General features: G+C 42.8%; 2 protein-coding genes and 1 long non-coding RNA gene across 7 annotated transcripts in view; 2 read left to right on the top strand and 1 right to left on the bottom strand.

Annotated features, from left to right (window-relative positions):
- Positions 1-5,592, top strand: part of LOC311357574 (septin-7) — a 28,172-nt gene extending 22,580 nt beyond the window's left edge. For both annotated transcript variants that reach the window (XM_084477554.1, XM_084477555.1), the window contains exons 9-13: positions 2,216-2,267; positions 2,603-2,728; positions 2,968-3,103; positions 3,277-3,422; positions 3,721-5,592. In XM_084477554.1, the coding sequence (XP_084333680.1) occupies positions 2,216-2,267; positions 2,603-2,728; positions 2,968-3,103; positions 3,277-3,422; positions 3,721-3,760 (500 nt within the window). In that variant the 3' untranslated portion in view covers positions 3,761-5,592. The remainder of the gene's footprint in view (positions 1-2,215; positions 2,268-2,602; positions 2,729-2,967; positions 3,104-3,276; positions 3,423-3,720) is intronic.
- A 769-nt stretch (positions 5,593-6,361) lies between these two features.
- Positions 6,362-11,339, bottom strand: LOC311356932. Its single transcript, XR_014637738.1, has 3 exons — positions 11,243-11,339; positions 6,681-6,807; positions 6,362-6,464 (listed from the first exon to the last, which is right to left on the bottom strand). It is a non-coding gene; the product is annotated as an uncharacterized lncRNA (long non-coding RNA).
- On the top strand, positions 9,755-24,192 carry anln2 (anillin, actin binding protein 2). 4 transcript variants are annotated; one of them, XM_084476790.1, is made up of 23 exons: positions 9,755-9,863; positions 10,422-10,508; positions 10,611-10,775; positions 11,248-11,343; positions 11,730-11,902; positions 12,214-12,306; positions 13,276-13,363; positions 16,034-16,383; positions 16,646-16,737; positions 16,991-17,120; positions 17,326-17,461; positions 17,777-17,965; positions 18,653-18,779; positions 18,919-18,967; positions 19,080-19,133; positions 19,252-19,284; positions 19,395-19,419; positions 19,717-19,826; positions 20,611-20,664; positions 21,232-21,318; positions 21,412-21,519; positions 21,783-21,931; positions 22,882-24,192. In XM_084476790.1, the coding sequence occupies exons 2-23, from the start codon at positions 10,430-10,432 to the stop codon at positions 23,039-23,041; spliced, it is 2,547 nt and encodes an 848-aa protein (XP_084332916.1). In that variant the 5' UTR covers positions 9,755-9,863; positions 10,422-10,429; the 3' UTR covers positions 23,042-24,192. The 4 variants fall into 4 exon arrangements, with proteins under 4 accessions (XP_084332916.1, XP_084332915.1, XP_084332917.1 ...); XM_084476789.1 differs by having other exon boundaries at positions 9,778-9,929; XM_084476791.1 differs by having other exon boundaries at positions 9,778-9,929; positions 13,279-13,363.
- Positions 24,193-26,262: the final 2,070 nt, after the last annotated feature.

Consider the following 26,262-nt stretch of genomic DNA (forward strand, 5'->3'; position numbering starts at 1 on the left):
GGAAGAGAGGATGCAATAAGAGCTTTTCAAAACGGGAAGTTCAGGATATGATACCAAAGATGGGCACTCCAGTCTCTACTAAGTTGTACATTAATAGACTTCTGACTTGACTTGCACTCATCCTTAAATTACTTTGGACTCCACTTGGCCAGTATCGTTTTGTTAACATTAAGAATAATTTTACGATGTTACAAAATGTTGTTTTGGAACATCCACATATGCTTTATACTTTGCATACGACCATCTGGTCAGCTAAACTGGGACAGTGATTGCAAAAATATATAACAGATCTGCATGACTTTGGCTACAGTGCCAGGTGTAATTGCCTTCAGATTCAAGGCAAGCTTAAATCTCTCACTTTCTTTAAATTCAAATTAGTTTAGATCAATCAGGTTTCTGGATGCAAGGGTCTGTAGGTGCCCGTTTGGCTCATTTGGAAACTGAGCCATGCTGACATGGCTTGGATTGTTCTAAAAAAGGAATTCCTACTCTGCAAAAACTCCAACATGATCCAGACTACACTCTCACTTTCAAAGAATTAAAGGACCTGTTTGCCCAAGCGACAATGCCCAAGCGTTGTGCAACGAGTGCAAATTAGGTTTCAGTTTATTGTCACAGCTGGACTTCTCAAACCAGTATCCGTCTTATCACAGGGAGTCTGCGTCAATTATTCTCATAAGTAGTAAGATACAACATGAGGTCAGGTTGTCACCACGCCAGTAGTTTGAGTGCAGAACCTTACCAATTTCAAATGTAACATAACTTTTGTGCCACTTTGCCCCGTGTACTCCCAGCGTAGCCCAGCAAGATGGCTAAAAACCACTACCAATACTGAATATGTTTGCAAAACAATGGTGTCTTTACTCTAGAAATCAGGTCTTAGAATAGGCCCCTAGAATAGGTCCAAAATAGGCACGAACCAGTCCTTTAAATTTGCACTGGATTGAAAGGAAATGCCTCTTTCTACATGGGTGAGGTATCTTGTGCCTTTCCACAACAGAAACGAATTGGTTACAGCCCCGATGGTATGGTCCCCCAACCCCTACTGCCCCCTCCGCCCCCGCCTTTCCGGTAGTTTATAGAACAGATCCCCACCCCTACCTAGTACCTTGTGTTCTCCTCCTAAGCCAGTCAGTCTTAAACACATGCAGGTCACGGTGTTGAGTTGGGCCAACTCTGGGCCATACTAGTAGCGGTATTGCCCCAGGGCCCAGATTTTGGCCCCTCCACTGGGTGTGACAGTAACTGAGAAACCGTACCCGTCCCCTTCGTCAGACGTCCCTCAGCTAGAAGAGAGTGGAGGTCAGTGGCTGGCTTGGGAGGCCAAGGACGCTTTAAGCTTCATCAATGGTAAGGTGTCCTCCTTATTGGCCTGTCCTGGCCTTCCATTTGCCGCCACTGGGGAATTTAGTTATAAAAGGAGCGGCATTCAATTATTTTAGATAAGAGAGGCTCCTCCTTCCTTTTTGGCAATTCATATATCCTCGGCCACCGGTTTATTTGCAATCCTTTTCAAGAATTTGCAGTGCTGAAATCGAATCATAAACTAACACAAACCAAAAAAACCTTCCTGTCTTAACAGAGCGATGTTTGCAATGGGTTTAACTTTACGATTGTATGATCTGCATTTCCTCAATACTGTTTCCTTCTATTTTTAGTGCAATGAATTGGGTGTCACTCCTGTTTAAAGGGTTGTCACAATAGTAAACAAATGCCAGACATTCTATTGTGCTTGTTTTTATGTTACCAAAGTGAGCCTAGAATGGGGTCTTCTGAATCATTCCTTTAGAAATGAAACGGCAATAATTAACATGTGTTGTTATGTTCACATTGCACACTTTTCTATGGCGCGCAACCACCTAAAGTAAACATTATATACACACCTGCATCTGCACTGGGCCGTTCTCTTAACATTCAACAAGCAGATTGCACAGCGGTCAATCAAGAATTCCCCACACATACCTGGCACTAATCTACATCTGCTTTGTTGCTGTACTTCCTATTACTTAGGACCTGATAGAGCATGCAGCGTCATCGTGCTTATCACTGAGTTACATGTAGCACCACGAATAATATCACTCCACCGTCATTGCATTTCTAATGACATCTTAATAACTCCTTAATGATAAGTTACACACGATAATTTTAAGTCCTACTATTGCAACATAAGTATATATATATTTTTTTTATAATTCTTTTTTTTTCACACTTGCAGTGGAGAACGGCGAACACTGCGACTTCACCGTGCTGCGAAACATGCTCATCAGGTAAGCTTCCCAGTACCATTCGGTTGACATCAATTGTTGTATTTTCGTGGCATTGTCGTTTTCAACGTTTCTCGACCGTTGATCAACTGAAGGGCAAAGGGACCTGTTCACTGACTGATGTTGTTTTGTTTCGCTCTACTCTCATCCCCTATTCTTCTTCTCACCTTCTCTCCACATCGTACCCTGTCCGTTCACCCCTCCGTCCATCTCTGCCCTCTTCCTCCCACGGTCCCGGCACTCCTTTTTACCTCTCCTTTCCGTTCCTTTCTCCTCTATCCTGCTCTGCCTCGGCCTTTCTCCTCCCTCCCCTGCTGCTCACGCTGTGCCCCCCGCAGGACACATATGCAGGACTTGAAGGACGTCACCAACAACGTCCACTACGAGAACTACCGCAGCAAGAAGCTAGCAGCGGTCACCTGCAACGGGGTGGACGCCTCCAAGGCCAGGGGCACACTCACCAAGTAGGCCTCCGCCGCCGTTACCCATCACCCATCGGATCCTTCTTTTAGCTGATGGTTCAGAACCCCACCGCCACTCTCATTGGCTTATTTCACTGACCTTTTAACGTGTGTGTGTGTGTGTGTGTGTGTGTGTGTGTGTGTGTGTGTGTGTGTGTGTGTGTGTGTGTGTGTGTGTGTGTGTGTGTGTGTGTGTGTGTGTGTGTGTGTGTGTGTGTGTGTGTGTGTGTGTCCGTCCGCAGGAGCCCCCTCGCTCAGATGGAGGAGGAGCGGCGGGAACACGTCATGAAGATGAAAAAGATGGAGACGGAGATGGAGCAAGTGTTTGACATGAAAGTCAAGGAGAAGAAGCAGAAACTGAAGGACTCTGAGGCCGAGGTGTGTGTGTGTGTGTGTGTGTACCTGTAGTGCCTTGTGTTTAAGAGAGAGTGAGAGAATATAAAATCTGCCCAGAGGGGTGGAAGAGACTACGGGAGGTTTCACCTTTATTAGTGTGTATCCAATTTTAATGCAAGCATTGCTTTCCACATCCCTCCTCCTGCCTATGTTAGCTGGAGAGGCGTCACGAACAGATGAAGAAGAACCTGGATGCCCAGTACAAGGAGCTGGATGAGAAGAGACGCGTGTTTGAGGACGAGAAGGTCAACTGGGAGGCCCAGCAGAGAATCCTGGAGCAGCAGAAGCTGGATGCCTCCAAGTGAGTAGCTGTCATGCATGACTGGCTGCGTTGTACACTGGCTTTCAGTGGTTGGTTCGAAAGTTGCGATGATGATGGTATGAAAATGAGGTTGACATACAGAATGCCAACCTCATTCTTATCAAGGCGTTTCACAAGCATTTCCCAAGTGGGAAGGCGTGGTTCCCCTGTATTATTTTTTTATGTTTATTCACTCAACCCAAGCTACAGAAACGCTTTTATTTGCTGAACCTGGGACCATTAGGGTGAACTTTATGTACTCTTGAGGCTAAATTTAATTTGTTCTTTTTTTTTTCAGGACAATGGAAAAGAACAAGAAGAAGGGCAAAATCTTCTAAGAGATGAAGAGTTATTCTGTTTCCCTCTAGCTAATCTTCCCTGCTTCCTCCTAAGAACCCCCCCAGCCCACACCCCCTTTATCTCTGACCCTTAAAACACTCACGGGAACATGTGAAAACATAAAGTCTGATGCATTGCTGCAGCGCAATCTGATAATACATTTTGCATTGTCGTTTTTACCTGAAGCACATCTGGTGCAGCGGTTTGCTTCTCGTATGCAAAACATTTCTCCCACATCTCAATGTGTATTATTTTCCAGTATATGGCGAGCAGTCGGCCAGACACACCATCAGATTTTATTTGGTTTCGCTTTGATTGCATGATTTTGCAATGCTGAGTTACTATTTGACAATGAGGAACGGTGACTTCCTCTGAGCTGTGGAGCAACACATGGCAGGGTCCATGCATGGTCATATTTTACATATGCTAGTGATGTGTCATGTTAGATGTTCTGTAAATCCACAGACAGCTATACCTATCCTATCCTATGTAGTCTTCTCTCATTGTTGTCATAATACACACATGAGGAACCATCTCCAAATTGTTTGGAGTGCACAGGAATAAACCACAATGCATGTGTACTCCAGACATTCCTTGCAGACATCCTGTGGTACCTGTGCACGGTAAATGCACACTGTAAGAATAGTGTGATTTGAGGGTTACATGTATGCCACTGAGTTAATTTGATTCAGGTTGGTGTAAATTAATGTGCTAACTAGCTAGATAAAATGAGGGAGTGTGTGTGTGTGTGTGTGTGTGTGTGTGTGTGTGTGTGTGTGTGTGTGTGTGTGTGTGTGTGTGTGTGTGTGTGTGTGTGTGTGTGTGTGTGTGTGTGTGTGTATGTTTCTACCTGTATGCTGACTCATTGTCTGTTTGTATGCTTTTAAGGAAACCCTGTTTTTGAGGTTAATATTACGCTGTTATTTTTACGATAAAGAACATGGAGAATTTAATCTGTATAACTGAGTCACTTGTTGGTAACATTACATCTTTTTTTTTTTTTTTTCCAAAATGTTTCCAATAGTTATGTGAAAGCTGCATTGGTGTCCGATAACTGGTTACAGCAGCGTTTTATTGTAATTGAAGTGATGGATATTGTCACATTCAGTCCTCTCAAAAAGCCCCCTTCCCCATTCTGAGATATGTCAGTGCTCATTCATGCTTTCATTGACAAGTGAATCCACTGAGACTTTGACATTCCTGTTCCAAAAGGTATAGAATAATGATAATAGTGATTATGGTCAGTACGTATGGGTGAAATCTAGCAACTTTAAGAACCGGTTTATGTTGTTGGTAAATGTAGTCAGGCCACCAGCTATGCATTGGAAAACCGACATATATTCACAATCTTCTCTTTGTTGTGCAGTTCAGTTGTGGGCATATATATAGTGTTACACTGCTGCACATTGTTAATATAAGTATTATTTTTATGGTTAGCTGGTTGGTTGTTGTTTTTTTCGCTTTGATTTGTCAGAATTCAACCCTGAACTTTGTCAGGGAAGCCAAAAGACACTCAAATGAACACACAAAAAACAAGTCTATGCCAATGACCCCCTTTTACGCTAAGGGTCTCTGTTTTGTGAGGAGGAATGCTGGGCTCATAACTAGGTCATTAGGACTATGTTTGGTTATACCTCGGACATTCTTGCTCCAATGTTCTTACGCAACTTAATTTCCAAACCACTGGTTACCATGAACGATTAAGAGGATTTCTTTTTAAAAAGCATTTTTACAATGATACTTTTAGTTTTTTGTTTTCTTTGTTTCATTGCCTGTTCGCTAACTGTACATGATTAATATTAAAGATGAAAGGTTATGCTTCAACACCCAAGGCTTGTTATGTTTTTGAAGGCATTTAATGCTGGAATGAATATGTGACTCAAGACCAGATGAGTCACAAACCAGATCTGACCCTGTTAAAAAGTAAACCTGCAAAGAAGGCTTTAGATGACAAAAGCCTACTGAATTATCCAAACACATTAAGTGGTACTCAAGCTATAATTCTTGTTCATATTTGACAGATAAGCAATTTTATACTAAGCATCCCATCTTCAGGGCATGTTCCACAATGAATGTGCACATAATTCATTCCCTTCTTTTATTGTTGTTTATACAAAAATGTGGACTGCTTCAATTGCAAATCTGATATAGTTTCTCCAGAGCATGCTGACAATTGAGATCATTGCACTATTATAATTTGTTGACAAATATGAGTGTAAGCTTACCAAGTTGGGCACTGCATGAAGCAAACTGTTTAATGCAGTGGGCATAGGCCTGTATTGTCTTTGTCCAATGTGTTTCACAAGATATACAATATTGCTGCTAAACTCCATGTGTTACATAGGAACAAAAATATACCTTGTTGTGAAAATCTCTTTCAAAGGATGTAAGAACAAACATGGAATTCTTCAGTTTTAATGTGACATTTATTGAGGGAACATTTTAGACTTGGGTTTATTAATGCATGAAAAAAAAAAATGTAAATGGTAGTTGTAATGACAGCTGTTGAAATAATGCAAACATCTCTCAGTAATAATTATAGCTGTTGTTTTTATATTTTGCTCTTTCCCATTCCCATTCCCATTTCCCATCCCGTTTCTTTAAAATTATCTTCAGTTGCCATGGTGGAATGCCTCGTATGTCTTCTGAGCCCATTTGTGCTCCTGATGGTAGCAAATTGCTTTTCCGTTTGGATATTTGACTCTGTTGGAAGAGATTTGTTGCAATTATGTGTCAAGAAGATGAAAAAAAGGTTTACAATAGCCTGTAGAAAACCATAGTTTGTTTGTCTTCATGGATCTAACTTTTATTCTACATTTGACGTATTGTTTAAAAATATAAATATATAGGCCTAACTTGAAATGCTAATATATTAAACATCAAACATAATTTAAGAAAGAAAAGAAAATATCAACTTACATGAATCCATGTTGCTCACAGTATTTAGGAATTTTTTGGATGGAGTCGATTTCTGACCTTTTTATACCTCTTCTTTTGAATTCATTGCAGCAGTTTTGGTTTGGTCTCAATGAGCTAATCCCAGCAGCTGTAAACAAATAAATAAAGGTAAGCAACCCTATGCATACACATTTCATCGTCCAAAAATATGCTGCCTACAGGTTGTACTTACTTGCTCCAGAGTATGATGTAAGCAGCAGCAGTCCCAGAACTAAGCACAAAATCTTCATTGTGTGTTGAGTCATAACTTGATCGTATTCTGACTTTTAATGAGATGTATAGATTTCCTGTAGCTGCTGCCCCTATATAAACTGATTATTGCAGAAGTGACGTGTGGCCAACATTTGACACATGGAAATTCCCTAGCATACTTTGAAATGGATATTCCTGTTATCAGAACTGAGGGGGACACTTTTTTTATTTTTTTATTTTTTTACTTTTGTTAGAGATGTATATATTTAGATCATTGGTAATGCTGCCGTTTTGTTGAACACCTGTTTCATTGTCAATTGTTTTATCATAGTTACTTGACTCAATACTCAAATGCTAATACCATGATATCAGCAAGATCTGATCAGTTATTTTTAACACATACATTTGCATCTCAGATTAATGTCTCTGGTTTCTGTGATGGCATTGGCATCTTCCTTCCACTTTTTGAAAACTTTTGCATGTCCTTTATTTTCTGAATAGCCTTTTTACATGTAATTAAATTATCATTCAAGTTCTAGGTATTTTATGCAAGATGTATGAAGTCAGTTGGGGACTGCAGCCTAGTTCTGGTATAGGTCAGCCATAGAGGTGAATACCCCTGCAAGCTGGTTGGTGCACCCTCTGAGGACACGGCCTGGAATACAGTCTGGCCTTGGTGACTTTACTCCTTTATAAATCCTCCACACATCAGCCATATTCAGGCACACAGTGCAGTCTCCCTGGTCCTCAGCTAGCAGTATGAATGGTGTGGCTCGCCGTTTGTAGAAGGATTTGAGGATTTACTTGAGTACCGTACTTGAGTACGGTACAGGGCAACTTTGCCTAGTGTGAGTGCGCCCTTGATTGCGCCGGCCACACACCGCCGGCGAAGCGCAGTTTACGCGCGTCAAACGCCGCCCATAGCACCAATAGGAAGCGTCGCGCTGCAGCACCGTTGTGGTTATGTTTTGAAAGCAGCAGATCGCCAAACATAGGCGGTATAGGCTACCATTACGTTGTACGAGTTGTTTTATGACTACATATGGCCCTGATGCCCATGATCCTCTGTTTGTGCTTACAATGATCGTCTCAGTTACTTATGTCCTGTCGGGCACTTTGTTTACGGTTTAGTCACTTTATTTATTGTCATTGCTCATTCATTCTGCATTGTGGAATTATCAACAATCTCCATATGTACAGTACCTTGTATCAAGCCGGGATGTACAAAATAGCTTTAAAAAGGGGAATAGAACAGTGGCGTGAAGTTTAGCGGGGCGGCGCGCCGACGCGTCAAGGCACCGCCGGTGTGGGCTAGTACGACGGAAATAATGGGAGCGTTCTTTTTGGGCGTGTTGGGCTCTAGTCTCTGGGGAATCGAAAGCTAGCTCACATGAGTCTGGGTCTGGGCTGTGGTTGCTGCTGGCCCTATTTTTGTGTGTCTGATGATTAGATGGGGAAGGTCATAAACATCCGGAGATGTGTGCTGAGACATTTCTAGATGTTGCTTGTAGATTGGTAGGAGAAGAATGGAGGTGTGCTCCGTAAAAATGGACAAGAGTCTGATCACCATGGGGGGGACATTAATGTGCTTGTGGTATTTAGGCAAAAGGGGTCTCGTATTGTTGGGAAAAACAGTCTGTCTAGTTACTTGACCAGATAAAATGAGACGGAGAGGTAATAAAGTCTATCAGCAGGGCCTCTGATTTATTGAGTAAAGTAGCAAAGGTAATACTGACTCATAAAGCGTGAGAGATCGAATATTCTACGTCCCCTAACAGTGCTGAGGTCGTCTGGAGCTTCGCCTCCGTGGAAGTTCTGCTTCAGAAGAGCACCCGTGATCCGGTGCATGTGAAACTTATAGTATCTTTCCTAGCCAGGTGTGTGTTAGACTTTGTGTGGGTTATAGAGGGTTCTCTTGTCCCTGAGCCTCCGGGTTGTGTTGTCTTTCTGTGTGATATGTGTGTCCTCGCCATCTAGCTGTGGCAGAGTGTTCTCCGCCGACTGATAGGGGGGCTCGAGGGTCATCTTGACCCTCTTGAATGTGTGGTGTGTTGTGCTCGTTAAGTTTGGGCCCAGAGTTGACTATATTCGTAATGTAATGTATCCGTTAGGTTATTTTTTCCCATCAGCCCTGTGGAAGTCACCAACAACAACAGAAGCTCATTATTTACTCCACAGAAGTAGTGGGTGTACCGTGTAACCGCCTGTCGGGATGAGTGGACTGCTGGGGTTGAAGCCAGAGCTGCCAACTCTCACGGTTTCACCGTGTGACACACGCTTTTGCCTGCTTACACACGCTCACACGCCACACATCCAATTTCTCACGGGAAAAAAAATCAGAGTGTCCCCCCGTCAACAATCCCCCCCCAGTCAACATTTACACCCGCGGACCCATAAGGTATGCATTGCAAGATTCTACAGAATCTCACTCCGGCCAAAACCCAAAAGTTGGCAGCCCTGTGAAGCAGAACAAAATTCCAGAGGAAAGTATACTATACTAGAAGGTATGCTTTCAATGCGCTCCAGGGTAAAATAAATATAACAGCAGATGTAATTCTGCTGTGTGTGTGTGTGTGTGTGTGTGTGTGTGTGTGTGTGTGTGTGTGTGTGTGTGTGTGTGTGTGTGTGTGTGTGTGTGTGTGTGTGTGTGTGTGTGTGTGTGTGTGTGTGTGTGTGTGTGTGTGTGTGTGTGTGTGTGTGTGTGTGTGTGTGCGCGCGCGCGTGCGTGTGCGCGCGTGTGTGTGTAATTCAGTCTCTCCCGCAGGGGGCAGTAATACGCCTCGCAACGTTTAAACTACCAGAATCTCCACTATAGAAGAAGAAGACGGCTCGTTTGTTTGTACTCGGCTGCTCGTCAGAAGACCCGCTGAAATTCAAAGTTTGAAGCACAGACACTGGACGTAGTCATGTGTCGAACACCCATCTGATTTATATATTCTCCATTTTTTTCAGGTAGCTATTCTAAGTCCTCGTTGAATAGTTCCTGGTGACTGGAATATTGCCAGTACCTATTTTTGGGTAAGCAGTGGTGAGCTGACGGTTAACGGACGAGCTTTGTCTCTCTATGGTAACGCTAGAGCTACGGAGAGCTGCTGTCGCTAACTTGGTTAACGACCGAATATCTGGGATAATGCGAGCTAAATGAAGTAAAATGTACAATTTCCACTGCGAATGCAAGTGAACGTATCAACGGAATTAGCTGTTTGTATATATATTTAAAAAAAAAAAAAAAAGACTTTGAACTTCTGAGTTGGTTGTGAAATTTGGGTCGGGCGTTTTCAAGTTATCACATTCCAGAACATGCACGTATCCTTTTTTACTGTTGAACAATGTTTTGTCTCTTTGTTAAATCGTACACTATTTATTCTGGTGTCATACTATTTGGGTCTTTTTACATTATAATTAATTTTAGATTAACTTCTTTGGTGACATCGCCTATTAAATACAAAACTTGACCCTTTTCTCCGCCCCCTTCGAGTTGACTAAGCTGTCAGTGGGTTTCCTCCACAGAGCTCAGCATGGAGCCCTCAGGCAGTCAGCTGAAGAGGCAGAGAGCCCCTCTGTCAGACTCTGAAGACAACGTCTTCTCATCCTCAGGTGTGTGTGATAGACGTTATTTTCAGATTGTAAACGACGCTGTACTAAAACGTGTTAAAGCATATTTATGTTTCTTTGTGTTAAACATTTTATCCATGACAGAACGTCACGATGGGCAAAAGCGCCAACGCCTGGACCCGGCAGGTCAGGAGAACCTCAGCCCTACACCATCTTCTGGCCGTTCAACTGAGCAAGCGCTGAAGCCAGACACACCGGCCATCAACTCTGTGCGCTCCCGGGTGCAGCAGCTCACCCAGAGACGAGAAGGTAAGACTTCTTGTATTTAAATGTGACATACACATTTATACTAGGCCTAATCCCAAGCCATTAATATGGATAATTTATGCCAATAGGTGTACAATCTTGTGTCTGACGCATGTTGAACATCAGTGAATATGTGCAACACTATATTGATGTTGTGGCCAGTGAATTCAAGGAGCTGCCAATGTAGAATGAAAACTATTTTTTACTTTTTTTGACATCAACATACAAATTCCTCCAAAACCTGAAATGACTCACACATTACTTGGATTGCTTACACAACTACACCTGCTTAGGTAATGCCTTGCAGTTCATAAGCTCTCTGTTTTCATAGTATTAACAAGCATAGCCTTCTGAAAGAAAGATGGCTGTCAAGTGAGAACGTGTTAGACCTAACCTGAGCTGTTTTGAACGCCGTTTCCAATGTGCAAATACCTGGATGAATAATGGACAATGGCCTGCCTGTTACTCACTTCAGGAGGACCTGTCCTGGCACCGAGGTGTCTGTCAGATCCCGGGGCTGACAACCTGTCCATCATCCTGCACAACAAAGGCTTCACCCAACATCTCCTAGGTGAGAATATGCAGAAAAATGTGCAATGAAAGAAAGTGTAGACATAGCTATTTATTGTTGTTAAAACAATATTACAAAGTACATCATTTTAATGAACAATTTGTGTTTATGTCATTACTAAGCATCATCAAAGCATGTGTCTTAAATGTGATTAGCTTTTTTCATGCCATTAAAGACCTTGCCTATCAGTTTCCACCCATCGTTCAAAAGTATGTTTCTATACATATTGATTTGATTCAAGCAGATTGCTTTAGATTCACGTATGGATCTATATCTTTAGTAAAACCCCATCAATAGTTTAGATTGGTTGTTATAGCTATCCACCAATGAGCTGATATCTCTCGTTATCTGAAGCCAAATGCCGTGTGGGTACGTTCTCTCACTAGGGGAAGATGAGTTCCATCAGCGCATGGATCGGTTCAAAGCCCCCATCTTTCAGCCTAGCCCCAGCCTGGTCCCTTCAAGTCCCCGCACCTGCTCGGATTTAGTCTCTGGCATCCAACAGAAACTCCAGGGCACCCTGACCCCCAGCTCCAAGCAGGAGGTATTCATACGCCAGGTATGTGGCTTTATCACACGTTTATACTACGAAACATTGACTAACATGACTTAGATTTAGACTTAGACAAGATATACCTATCTTGCTATTGAGGTAGGGTTTGGGTTAAGCTATCATTCCAGTATTTAAATGCTGTGGCTACGATTTAAAAATATATATATATTTCAAGGGTTGTTGTGCTTCAAAAACCTTTGGTTTGTTTTACTTCTTGTGTTTTTCCTGCACATGCAAACATGTATAAAAAAATCTCAACCAAGATCTCGGTCCTGAATTTGTATTCAGTTCCTCTGCTTTGTTTGTCCTTCAATCAGGAGAGAGAGAAAGAGCTGCGCCTGTTAAATGCTCAACCTATCAGTGAAAATGCTTGGCTGAAAAGAAGCTCATCCGATCCCACAATATCTGAGGTTAGTAAACAGATTGGCTTTCCCTATGGGGTCTTATCAAACCTCATTGATCATTAATGTGCAGACTTGTTCTTCAAAACACAGCCCCAACTTTGTTAAGAATTGTCTTCCCCCATGGGACTCGACATCAAATCTAGCTACTTCCGTTTTAAAACAACCTGTGTAAATCCTAGAAGGGGAGGGCCTCTCCTGGCCCCTCCCCCTCCACCTGGACGCCTCATGGATTTAGAAGGAAAGTCCACTGGCCTCCAGTGCACCCCTGGGACGTGAGTCAGCGTCTAACAGATATCTGTGAACTATCTGAGGCACCTGCTGCACATGGGCAGCACTATCAGCAGAAGGGGGTGGTGTCCCATTTAAGCACGTTGGCATTAGGGGAGTGTGAATGTCAATATTTAATGTAGGCACTTTCTATCTCCTTTTTGTAGTTAGAAGACGCATTTCTTTTAAGGCTTCACATTTCTTTGGTTCAATGGGCTCCACAGTACCAACTTCAAACTATAGTTTGACAGTACACACTTGAAGCGTATTGAACAACCCTAATGTTTGACCATGCCACTAGACACCAACCAACAGTTAGCCTGTTGGCTAACTTATAACATAGAATAACATTTTCTCTCCAATGACAAAGGGTGGTTTCATTACTCTTCAATGGGAAATTAAATAAAATGGTGTCTTAAGTGAAGGAAGTTATCACCTATTGTCACTTCCCCAGTCATAAAGAGTTCTGAATAACTTTCTTGGTGTGAAAGGGTGACACCTCATGGTATTATGGTGCTTTGACATGACATGGGTATTTCACATTCACTGTTGTACAAATCCATTCTTATTACTATGAACAAAGCAAACTGACAGATTTTGAGATTTCTGGTAAATTAAAACTTTTGAGCTGCTAGCCAACAGAACTCAGTGGCACAATGAAGCTGGATTTTCTAATCTTTGATGCAACTCTACTAAATTGTTTTCCAGCAGGGCGATAACTCAGCAAATTCGGCAGATGGCAGTTTCACTGAAACTCTTGCTCTTAAGTCAGAGAAGGAAAAGGAGAAAACCACAGGTAAGATTATATTACATGCCATTGATCCAATTAAATATTTTCAATTCAACATAGGCAAAGTGTCTATGATATTGACAAAAGGGTAAAATTAATGGAATTTAAGTCCATAGCATATCTATAGCCTGAAATTAAAATATCATTGAATTACAGATTTACCTTACAACTACAATTCATCTACAATCAATTGTTTTACTTGTAAGAGCACAGGCATTTTGAGAAACCCAACAAGTCAGTCTTTTTATCTGTTTTCCTGTCTGTGTTGGTAATAGGGGTGTACCGGTTCAGGCTATTCAGGGATTGGTTCGTTTCAATCTTTTGGTCACTTTCAGTTTGGTGTTTTTATAAACCTAGGAATGGCTCACCATGACCTTGTTTGCTCCATTCGTTGTCCGTCCTCAAACATTAATGTCTACCCTCACATAAAGGTTTATTTCTACCAAGGTATAGCTTTCTTTAAGACATTATTTTATGGAAAATAAACATCGAAAACAAACAAGCGAAATTAACCAATAGGCGATAATCATTACCGTGCATTTAAATCCAGCATCTTAACTGCAGGATATGGTTGTAAACGCTATAAACCTCTCCAAGCCTTAAGTGACTTCTTGATAGTGATCTGAGTTAGTTGAACAATGTTGACTGAAGACTGTAGACAGATCTAGTTCGTTGTTGTTTAGGTTGAGCCCCTGCCGGCTTCTCTCCCCTTGCCCTTGCCAGAGTTACATTGTTATCCATATGTTATACATATGTTAGCCATAAACGGCTCAACATGTTTGAAGTCCTCCCGCTAGTAGGCTATAAGTAATGCACGTCTGTCACTGAATTATTAAATGCTATCGCTGCAATGGCATTTGTCAAGGCGTAATCCCAATGTACCTAGACTTAAACGACACTGGGTCGAACAACCTCTCACTCAATCCGCTCACTGAATCTCTACCAACTTTACTCCTGTCTCTAACTTTGTTCTCTACTGACCAACGATCACTCAGTGTCGCAATCACTGACTTTATCGATAGTTGTCATTTTTACTGGTTGTGTATATAATTAAGTCCCACTAATATTAAGTATCGTTCTTAATAATAGTTAGGGTTAGGCTTTGACTTCAAAAGGTGCTAAAGTGAAACGTCATTATTTTTTCGTATTACACACGTTTTTGACGGGAACCATCACAGCCCTCGTTGGTAAATGTCTATAGATACAAATACATACTGCTTGTTAGTGTAGAGATATGTTCATTTTATTACTCGACAGGTGAACAGGCACCATGTGACACCCTGACTGCTGCCACTCATGTAGAGCTTGAGAGCTGCAGTGAATCTGAAGAGAAGAAAATGTGTAGGGAGCCAGACTCCCCTAAAGTCCAAAGAGACAGGAAGAGAAGGAAAGAGAAGGAAGAAGATGGTTCTGTGAGGGAGGAGGCGGTTTTCGGGTCTCATGTTCAGCATTGGAACCCCTGTGAGCTATTCATTGATGAAGATCAGAGTGTTTTAGAGTCCCCTCCTGGGAAGGAGACGAGCGCAGAGACCCCCGAGTCACCTGTAACAATGCAAGCAGGAGCCTCTGAGGCTCTGTTGTTGGAGGGAAAGGAAGAGCGTGGCGGCTCCTCCCATGGCGAAGAGGAGATGGAGCCTTCCACGGATGAAGAACAGCGGCTGTGGCACTACCCTCAGGTCGGAGAACACGGGGAGCGGCAGGCCACTGTAGAAGCCTTGGAAGAACGGGGAGAACCTGAGGGGGAATCCTGCCCTGCAGGTGAGGAGCAGGAGAAAAGCCTGCGTCAAGGTGCACAGCCTGACGTCCAGGATGGAGATGATGGCCATATCCTTCCATTGGTTCCGAGGGGTTCTGAAACTCGGGAACCAGAGGAAGCCATCATAGAGGATGAACGCATTGAGTCAGAAGTCAGCCCTTTAGTTGAATCCCTTAAAACTGAAAAGGCCATCAGGCATTCTAATGTTGAAAATTTCCATGGAGACCGAGGGGTCTGTAATGAGGATCCAGGGTCGACTGTGGACACGTTGGCTCAAACGGACATAGGGAATTTTGAAGAAACGGATGTGGATTTTAAGGGACCAGCAGAACCGAGCAGTCTGGAGCCGACGAAGCCGTGTGGCAGAGCAAGTGACCATCAAGCTATGACGGACAACAACCCTGCACACAATCCTGGAGCAGTTGATGACATGGCTCCAATGAACCAGTGTGATCCCCCGCACTCCGATCCAGTTGAAGCAGCTCAGACACCATCAAAGGACCCAGTAGAAGAAATGGAAGGACTGGAGCCAGTGCCCCCTGATGGAGGACCCTGTGTTCCAGATGGGTCAGCACATGACAGCCAGACGGAGGAGGCACAGCCGACAGACGAGAGAAGCATTCAGAAGAAAGTCACCTTTATCATGGAGCCTGAGCTTATCAATGATTCACTCCTATCGGAGGCTAATACTTCCCGTGAGTCCCAAGCCGAGAGTAGCTTTTCAGGTGAGATGTAAACATTTTCTTAGAAATCCACGGGGGGTGAGCACTTCGGTTGGCTGTGGTGGGTACTTGGAAACAGGCAGGAAAGAAGAGAGCACATCAAAGCTTGATGAGAATTAGTGGTCCTTTTTAGGGAATTGGTGTGCCCAATTGCCAGTATATTGAGTAATGCAGCTACTGCTTTGTGTCTATCCACAGGAGAGCTGAGCTTGCATGATGAGACCAACACAGCGGAGATGATTGACCAGATGTTTGAGGAGGTGCTGGAGTATGCCGGACGCATGGAGGAAGAGCGGAGGGACAACGAGGACACGGAAGACCGCGACAGTGGCATCGGGACCTACACTGGAGACAAGAGCAAGACGGACACCGAGTCTGAGAAGGAGAGGAGTGAGGAAGAGGAGGGGGAGCAGCCCAAGAAGAAGAGCAATGAGGAAGAGGGAGAGAACAAGGATCCGGACACTAGTGAGGACGAGCTGCTGACCTTCCCTCCCAGTGGGATCCTGTCTCCCCTCAGCAAGTCAGTAGAGGCTGTGGTCACCCCTCTGGTAGGTACCACATCCATCTCTCAAACACATCACAACAAGCAAAGTATCAAACAGTCAGGCTATTTAGATACTAGGGGCTCTTTATCTCATGCATCAGGTTGGTCGTCTTCCAGTTGTCGAGAGCCGAGGCAGAACCTTAACTGAAAGTCAACCAAGAAACATTTGTGTGACTTTACTTTTAATTTAGTTATTTAATTGAAGGTCTGAATAGTATTTGAATAGATTTTATTAACGTCTTCATGTTTGTCTCTCCAACACGCAGCGTCTGGCAGTGTCCACTCCCCCATCTCTGCTCCTGACTCCAGAAGAGGAGGCAACCACAGCCCCTGCACCGGAGTCTGCTCCCTTATACAGGTAGCATTCCAGCGCTATCACTTGATATGTATCTATGTTACACTCTACATATCCCCGTTAACGTTAAAATCCCCGACATTTACAGTATAGAGTTTGGTCGCTCCACAAACTGTTTTGGACGGGTAGTGTAAGTAAAAAGATGATTCATTCTGCTGGAAACATTGTTTAAATTGTATCATGGGTCTCCTGTTACTGTAGTATTTCTGTGACTGAAGGCAGGGGTGTGAATTTGCTTGTACCTCTCCATTGACAGCATTGATGCCTACCGCACACAAAGGCAGAGCAAGCTGCCTGCCATTCAAAGTGTGACTCCTGCAGTTCAGAGGCGGGCCCCAGAGAAATCCCGCCCTACACCCTCTATCAACACTAAAGAAAAGATTGTGGTGAATACTACAATAAGCTGTTTTAAGTCTTACTATATTACATAGTAATCATGCTCTCACTCACTTCCTTCCAAATGCAAATCCAATTTATTTGGTCTTCTCTGATGTTTTATAGGCGTAAGAAAGGATAATAAAGTCCTACCTAATGGGTTCAAAGTCATATATGAGTATTGCGTGTGTTTGTTTTGGTCCTGCGATGGCCCAGGCCCTCAACGACGAGGCGGGGAAGCTGCAGACGGTGATCTCCCAGACCCTGCAGGCGCTGGGCTGCTGCACCGATGAGACCCACGGCCGGGGCTCACTGGAAGAGGCTGAGGCAGAGAAGCTCCTGCTGGTCTCCTGTATGTACTGCGCCGCTGGGCTCATCGTGTTACAGCCTGCACTTAAATTCATACAATACAAACAAGCTTTATTATGGGGGGAGAGTGGAAGGTGTTGAACCGGTGTTCAAGGACCATACTGTTTTAGTGGTGAACTTGAGCATAGTGGTTTAGTATGAATGAATTAGTAAATAAATATATAGTTGCTTTATGCATTATTATTTAACGTTGGGTTCAAATAGATTGCACAAAATTAAAGTACATACCCCACCTTTTTAAATGCCATTTATTTTTGTAACGCCACTTTTATTAATCATATGTCCGCATTTGTTCCAGGTGAGAAGCGTGCAGCCCTGCTGGCGGAGGTGACCAGACTGAGGGATGAGAGGGGTTCAGCCTCTGAGGAGCCAGCAGGAGCTGATGGGGACTACATCTCCCAGCAGCCCTGCAGAGGCACTGTCAGTATCGGCAATGTCCAGCTGCCTCTCAAAGTGGAGTTTGTCTGCTCATCTCGTAACCGCAAAGGTATGGCACCCAGAAACCATCATCCAGTTAAACTGTAAGTGTGGGTGTTTGTCTGAAGCTTTTCACTGCATAGCATTCTTTCATACTCATCATTACTATTTAAGCATTCACAATGGCTCAGCAGGCTATATATATATTTATTACACGGCTCTTCTCAATGCTGTGGAATGCTCTGTTCACTTGGGCCTTCCCGATTTCCGGCGGTCAATTATTTTTCAATAATGACTGTTGCTAAGCATATAATGACCGCTGTCAAGGAAAGTGGATTTTTTTTGCCTCTGATTCACGTCTTTCGTATCACTCCGCAAGTAGTCCGGTAACTTATCAACCCCAGCAAATTCTGTTGCTAAGCGACGTCAACGTCTTTGGAGGACTATTTCTCTGCTGATCAACACTACGAATGCTGGTAACAAATAAATTGTAAAAAGACACACTGTGTGAAGTTATTTTTTTCATTTTGGTAAGTAGCCGTGTAATAAGCGTGATAATGTATAGAACGTTGCCGGTCATTATCGGGAAATAAGCCCTGACAGGGCGAACCGGACACTGACGCGAAGCGGAGGTCTTTTGGTTCACCCTGAAGGGGCATATTTCTACATTATCCCTTACATATACTATATAATAAAATGTATTAAACTCAACTTGATTAACAGTGATTGCCTTTGTTTTTATGTTGCACTATATAAGGTCGCCCAAGTCACTACTTCTTCATTCTGATTCGCTACGGCCCCTGCAACATCGTGGCAACTCCATTGGCCACAGCTGCGGACGCCAAAAACGGAGACACGATATCGTTCCCCACCTCTGTCACTTTGTAAGATATAGCCTCCGGCCTTTTATTATTTGAAATGTTCACTTTTTTTCCCCTCAGCTGAGTTCTGAGGTAAAAAATTTGCATATAAAAGTCTCTCATGTTCATAATATATTGATCTATAATTCATTTCATGTTTCAGAAAGGACATTCGCTCCAACTTTGAGATTGATGTGGAAGTCTATAGCCTGGTACTATTTCTTTTTTTAATGATGTAATTGACCGTGAAAAAGCCCCTGAAAAGAGACGCATCACTTGATTCAGTTTTGATTCCATTTGTAATGGACTTCTTCTAATTTCCAGTCCCACACATCAGGGAGCACCTGCACTGTGGAGCGCATCTCCACAAAGCCGCGGGTAACTGATACTATTACTGTGTGTGTGTGTGTGTGTGTGTGTGTGTGTGTGTGTGTAATTTCAAATGAATTGAGTGAAGGAACATTTGATTTACACACACTGCCTTTTATACATACAGGTCACCCCAAGGAAGCTCTTGAGTACAATCACTGTGAGTTTTACCCTCATAATGTTCAGGGACAGTTCAATTGTATAAATAACACTTGTATGTACACTTGTATCAAACATTTAAATACTTATTTTGACCTTTTCCTTCTCTAGCATCGGTCCAATAACAGTTTGACAGGTATGTGGTTTGCCTCTCCTTTCGTGGCATTTATCCGGATAAATTTGTCAATACTCGTCATCCTGTATGATAAGTAGCAGTTGTTGAAATTTTATTTTTGAATGTAAAACTATTCAGAAACACAGCAAATATGTATTTATGTAGCATACACAAACTGAACACTGGACAGAAGAACACCATGTGTTTCAAGTTGCTCTTTATTTTTTACTATGTATGTATTTAGAGTCCGTAATTTCTGTATTGGAGGTTTCATAATGTTTGCATCTTTTCTAATCTGATCGGCTGTCTCTGGTACAGCTTCCACACTGCCTGCCCTGAACACGCGTCGCTCCAGTAACTTCTGTCTGGTGGGCTCCCATAAGATTACTCTGTCCTCACTGGGACAGACCAAGTTCCCTCTGGATAAGGTACGTTGCTCTTCTTGATGCATCACAACTGATGCTCAAAGGATGGTCATGCATTCAGATGGATTTACATTTTTGTATATTTATCCATACTTTTGGATACAGTCGGTGATGGTCAGATGCCAATGCATCACTGTTTCTAAAAGAATACATTGACATTTTCTTATATCTAGCCTCAAGATACACATGTTGATTTGTGGTAGAGTTCCCTTTTTTGTGTTCATTACATGTTCATTTTGTTATTGTGAACTCTTGTTATTGGGTCTTTGACAGGTTTAAATCTTGACTGTGCAGATAAATAATAATTGTATTGCCTGGATTACATTTAATGATAGAAAGATGCTAAAGCAATATTCTCTGGACATGTTTCTGTTGAAATCAGAATGCTTTGAAACTATTTTCAAGGTGAGAAGGACCCTATCTGAACTTGTTTGGTTATAATAGACTTCATACCCCATATGCCTTTAGAAACAATGGCATGGTGGCTGTTTTTGTCCCTGTACCTTTGTTATGAATGACGTTTCACAGTGAGATTGAGCACAGATGGCCAGTGTTAAGTAATATTTCCATGGGCACTTGCATGAGTATACAACACTATGGTGAAGGGTTTGCACTATGCACAGAGATCGGGCCACGTTGACGTCGCTTGGCAGCAGAGCCAGAGTACAGTACCTCACTCCCACTTTTCTGAGTCATCTTTTTTTCAGCACTTAACTGGGTGTCACTGGTGATATAATATGTCTCTTCCTCCCCATGTCTCCCTCCCCCCTCCCCTTTCTCCACTCAGATGAAATTTGATGGGAAAATCAGGAGGCTCCTGGGAGATGAGTTTCAGGAAAAGGTTTTCTGCATGTTCAAACCCTCTGTCCCTCTCACCTCCCCTCACCCATCACATCATGTTTCTCTTTCCCTCTAGAGACCGACCCGTTCTAGAAATCCAGTTGAATGATCGCCCAGTTGTGTGTGTGTGTGTTTTCCTTTTCCCATTGCATTAACATCAATCATTAGATATTTATACAATCATAAATCCAGTCCCTAAAATGTCCCTAAAATATTTTTTTATGAGAGATCCCAACAGCAATGTCAGGACCTTAAAGAATATATACTTAAATTAGTATAATGTACTTGTAAGGAATGCACATTTTTGATGTTTGAGTACTTCAAACACAAAATGCACATTCTGATGGGTGTCTGTAATAAGGCTTACAGTAGCATAAATGTTATATTGTTAAGTTGGTATGAGAAGAGGCTGTTCAATAACATGACTCAATTAGTTGGAAATGTGCAGTGCTGCACAAATGCTTCAAGGTATACACGTAATCCAGCTGGCCAATATCTTGATAGCTCAATTGTTTTCTTCTTATTCATTTTACACCTGGCGTGGCCCATCACTCTGCTCTGTTCCCAGGTGCCCTTCCTGTCTCCTCTGGAGGGCAACATCTACCTGCGCCTGGACAGCGAGGGTCACTCCAGTGTACAGCACCAAGGGTTCCTGGTAAGGGGCTGCTTTCTGCTGTTATGAAGGCTTTGCCTGTTTCATGACGAGTGAAATGGTTGATATTAATTTTACTCCTTGGGCGTTTCCCAGACCATGTTTGAGGTGGTGAATGGATTTGGGGCGTGGCACCGGCGCTTCTTCACACTGGAGGGCTCCCACATGTTTTACTGGAACCACCCCAATGACAAGGAGGCCAAGGTACTATGGATAAAAGCATTTATTATTTTCCGTTATACTTATTTTATGAGGAGGAGAGGAAAAGTAGCAGTATTTTTGTTTTAGTATTTTCCCTTTCAACCATCTTGATGTGATTGTTATTTATTCCCACAACACGGATAGATAACAAATCAGTTCAAGCTCAATGCATGGGTTGGAGCCCACGCCTTCCAGTTGGCCTCAGGCTGGGAATACGCGACTCATCGTCACCCGTCTCTTCTTGTGTCCTATTTGGTTGTATGCAGGCAGCAGAGGGCTCCATCTCTCTGGCCAGTTCACCCAGCCAGTGTGTGAAGCCTGTGAAGAGGGACTCCTGTGCTCGACCTTTCACCTTTGAGCTGGTCAGCAACCACCACACACAGCTGAGGAACGACATCAAGGAGACTGTAGCAAAGTAAGTTACATATCTTTTTTTCTGTATTGACATAATGCGCATTGATGAAACATTTCAAAGTGCTCTTGTTTACAGTTGTGGCAAGAGCGCTCCCACACTAAATGCCCATCAGCCAAATTAGTACAACAAAAATCAACATAAATTTCAGGTTAAATTAAGCCAGGAGAGCCGGTTACAATGGTTAAATAATCCAGATCTAAGCAAGATGCCTAAACACCACTCCTAAATACATGTTTAACATGGATTCACTGCAAGCTGTCTGGATTAAAGTGTCTGGGGAAATGTTAAATGAACCAGATCACACCGCAAGCACTCTGCCCGTAACATTAAATATTACGGTTTCAGCTAATGGGAAAAGGAGGGGGTTTCCTTTTTCAAAAGGTCTGCAACACTCGAGCTGAATGTGGGCAGAGGTTAGATGCATCAATAAATCATAACACTGGGGTCAACTTTTAAGGATAACTTCTCTTTTTATATATTGGAGGGGACGTTGATTTGCAATGATGCAGTTTTTTTTTTTGGTTGGCTCAAATATTTGATCAATGGCATTAAATAAGCCATTAAATATAAAACGTCAAGATTGCCCTATTTAACACGTGTTACCGCATTATTTATACAGCAGGAAAAATGTCGGAAACCTCATCACGTTTCACCATGTAGCCGGAATTTTAAAGACTTGCACCTAAACAAATACGGAGTACAATTTCAAGGCTTTCCTCTCCGCATCTTACCTTTCATATATAATGTATATGAACCACGGGACCCCGCCACAGGTTCAAAGTGGACCACTGTAGGGCTGCCCGATTATGGAAAAAAATCATAATCACGATTATTTTGGTAAATATTGAAATCCTGATTATTCAAATCGTGATTTTGTGATTAATCGCACAGCCCTACGACTGTGGCTGTATTCCCCCTGACGTACCAGCGTCTCTGTCTCTGCCCACCAGGCGCTGGTTCTCCTCAGACACCAAGCAGGAGCGCTGCGACTGGATGGACAAACTCAACCAGGTGCTGCTGGACCAGCACACGTGGACCCCCACACTGGCCCCCAGCCAGCCCCCGGAGGCCTCGACCAGCAGCAGCAGCCTGAGGGAGAGCCTGCTCTAGCCCTGCCCTGAGGGAGAGCCTGCTCTAGCCCTGCCCTGAGGGGGCCCCGCCTGGCCGACAGCACAACAATCATTCATCAGTCTGTTGGAGCCATAGGTGGTGAGGGGTGAGCAGGAGAAGTGTCCTGCGACAGCCGTTAGCAATAGAAAAGAGATTAAGACCTCTTCTTCACTGCTAAACTCGCTGCTAAAATCAAAGTAGATTAGCTCTAATCTTGTGTATTCTTGTTCATGTCAGAATTATTTGAGAAAGGTATGTGTTGGTCTCGTATGTTTTGAGTTGAGGCCGAAGGGATCTAATTATTACCATTTGATTTCCATTTGCCAATTGTACATTTTTCTTTTGGTATGGTATCCATTGGTGGTGGTGTTCTTTTTGGGGCGGGGGAGAGAATCAGTTATTAGCAATAATCTCTCCTGCTATTATTGATCAACTATTATTGGTCAATTTCCATTTTGAGATGAAGCTTTCTGATATGGGCTCATATATTTGAAGTATAATACACGTTTTCAGATGTGCATATTTTTGTTTGACTATAACTGGAAACAACATGAAAAAAAGTACTAATTGTAAATGTAACTATAGAACACTGCTACAGTTCTTGACACTAATACAAGTCTAGAAGAATATATAATGAATGTATGATAAAGGCATGGGTAACACATGCTAGTGTTGGACCGAGTGCTGTTTTGGGTGGGCCAGATGAATGAATGTGCCCTGACTCAGCTCAGTGTGTCTGGTGGCATGACACGGGAGAGTATTGGAAGGCTTACAAGCCAAGGAGAGATTGGGAGAGTATCATAAAAAAATGAAGAAGTGGTAGAATTATTTTGGGTTCATATGGATTCAAATGCTAAAGATTAGTTAAAATCGTAGGGTTTGTGTTGCACAATGGTCTGCCCATCCTTATACAGTAGAGTCAGGTTTTGGTTTGGAAAAAATGAATGCGGAGACGGATTTGGGGTGCTGAAGGGACAATGTGTTGCACTGTATGTAATCTCTTGTACTATCCAATTTCATTTTCTGCACTTTTTCCTCTGAATCCTTATTTTTCTGTCACTCTTTTCTATGTCACTATTCTGTCACTCTGTGTGTATGATCCATTAATCTTTCCTCCATTCTATGTACCAATAAAAAAAAAAAACGAAAAAGCACAAAAAGAGCCGCCCGTCTTTCTGCAGATTTTATTGTGGGATATTGGCATCACAAAGCAATCTCTGAACTTGCTCAACCAAGAGAGAGTAGTGTTGAGGACTTTAATGACCACGCCTCCCAAAGGCTGGATTAGAAGCCTGGGAAGTTGTCATGTTCTTGGTTGAGTCCCTCATGCCCTCATGATTATTCAAGCTTATTGACTGGACACAGTCTGAAAGGATTACAGTTCCTTGGAAACGCCTTCAATGAGGTCAAATTTTTCCATCTCTTCACATTAAATAAATTTGAAAATGACTGTCAAACTGTAACGCACCCTTCCTTCTATCGGTGAAATGTGAAATGCTGAACTTAAAGATGTTGTTCTGTTGTTCCAATGGCTGGGATGTATTATGACAATCATTTGGTAATCACTTGGTAAAGATTTCACTCCTTTTGGAAGTGCCAATCATTTCCAGTGAGCATGTGTGTCTGTCTTGTCTGTCTTGAGGCTCTCATGGATACCAGAACACACTCGGTGTGGAAGAGTCCTCCAGGAAAGCAGCTTAGGTCAGGAATGTCATACAGGAAGTGGTCTGGAATTAGACTTCCTGTACCTCTCATAGCTCCTCTGGGTGGAGGTGGCGCTATGATAGAGTGCCAGGTGATGACAACAATGGTGTGTGTGTGTGTGTGGGTGGGGGGTTAAGTGAAGGGTAAGGTCCACTCAATAGTCACGGTTGGAGGATAAACTGGTTCCTTACACACCCGAGGATATGACAAGACTGGGAGACCGGGTCCCTGTCTCCCGCCATCACCCAGGTGGCAGGTCCGTGGCCTGGAGCAGATTCAACACAACGTCCGTTGGTCTGATCCCAACCCTCCACCCCTTACATTACCTTACATGGCTCTTGTGGAAGCCATGGACAAAAGGTAGCACTGATAAGATGGCCTCACAGAAACAATAACGGCCTTGAAACACATCCTTTGTGGGTAATAAAAAAAATACCTGTTTGATGTAAACCAAGTTTATTATATCATATTTTGTAAATGTTATATAACTTGACTCAATCTTCAGACAATGCAATTGCAATACAAAACAAGTTTAAAATATTATTCATAAAGTTGTCAGACTATGGATACTAACACTGCAGCATGTTTTGAAGACGTCTTTGGGATGTAAACAAACACAATCCCTACACAAGACAGTTATAGAAGGGGGGGGTTCTGTTAAATAAACAAACAGCCTCCAAAGGTGGAAGTGCAGCCTGTGTAGCAACTCCACCAGCACCCTCAGAACAGCTGCACAGGATCCCCCAGCCCTCAGCCACGCATGCTGATGTTGCAACCGAAGGAATAGTGAAACAAGGCATTGTTCAGCACAAACAGTCTGGTAAGGTTCACTGACATTGTTTTGGGAGATTGTTTGGGCCAATATCATGGTTACCAATGACCTCTACAGAACATAGCTTATCAGAAATTATAAGCCAATATTATCGGTAGTCTGATTTGTATGTTTTCCGTTACTATTTTACTTGGGCGACAAAGAGGATTCAGTGACACATAGGGTTAGTCCTCATTTTACTCTTCCGTGAGCCTGTTTTATGGTTGGTCATAATGGCTTATGTATTATGTATGGGTTCTCATCCTGTGACTTTCAGCCTAATTGGTTTTACCTTAGGACTCAGAGGAGGCCCCATGGGTTCTAGGGATCTCTGTGATTGACACTAAGTCCACTTACTGTTCTACTCACTCATGCTGTCTGGCTCTTCCTCTGTTTCTCTCTCTTTCACCATCTCTCCTCTTGCTTAAATGGCATGAACCCGGAGAATAAACTGCTGATAAATTATGACAAAAACATTGACAGTAAAACCCATATGTAACTAGAAATAGGTCAGGCCATGTGTACTAATGTAATGTACAATGTCCATGTAGTAATACAATGTCAACCATACAATTCAAACGTCTTTCTGTCTCCTCGTTGACAGTTGGATCATCAGTTGGATTATTCAGCTGATCTGTCTCTTCTCTCACCTATTCTCTCTGGACATATTCTTGTCCCTAACTGACTCTCTACCACTCTCTCATTC

The sequence above is a fragment of the Micromesistius poutassou genome (genome assembly GCF_964030765.1).
Source record: "Micromesistius poutassou genome assembly, chromosome: 13".
Classification (NCBI taxonomy): Eukaryota; Metazoa; Chordata; class Actinopteri; order Gadiformes; family Gadidae; genus Micromesistius; species Micromesistius poutassou.

Bases quoted from the DNA above. Each gene is read 5' to 3' on its own strand.
- anln2 (XM_084476790.1), top strand. From the start codon at position 10,430: ATGGAGCCCTCAGGCAGTCAGCTGAAGAGGCAGAGAGCCCCTCTGTCA. The intron at 19,285-19,394 runs GTGAGTTTTACC...TTCCTTCTCTAG, and splicing joins AGCTCTTGAGTACAATCACT to CATCGGTCCAATAACAGTTT. The intron at 19,827-20,610 runs GTACGTTGCTCT...TTCTCCACTCAG, and splicing joins CCAAGTTCCCTCTGGATAAG to ATGAAATTTGATGGGAAAAT.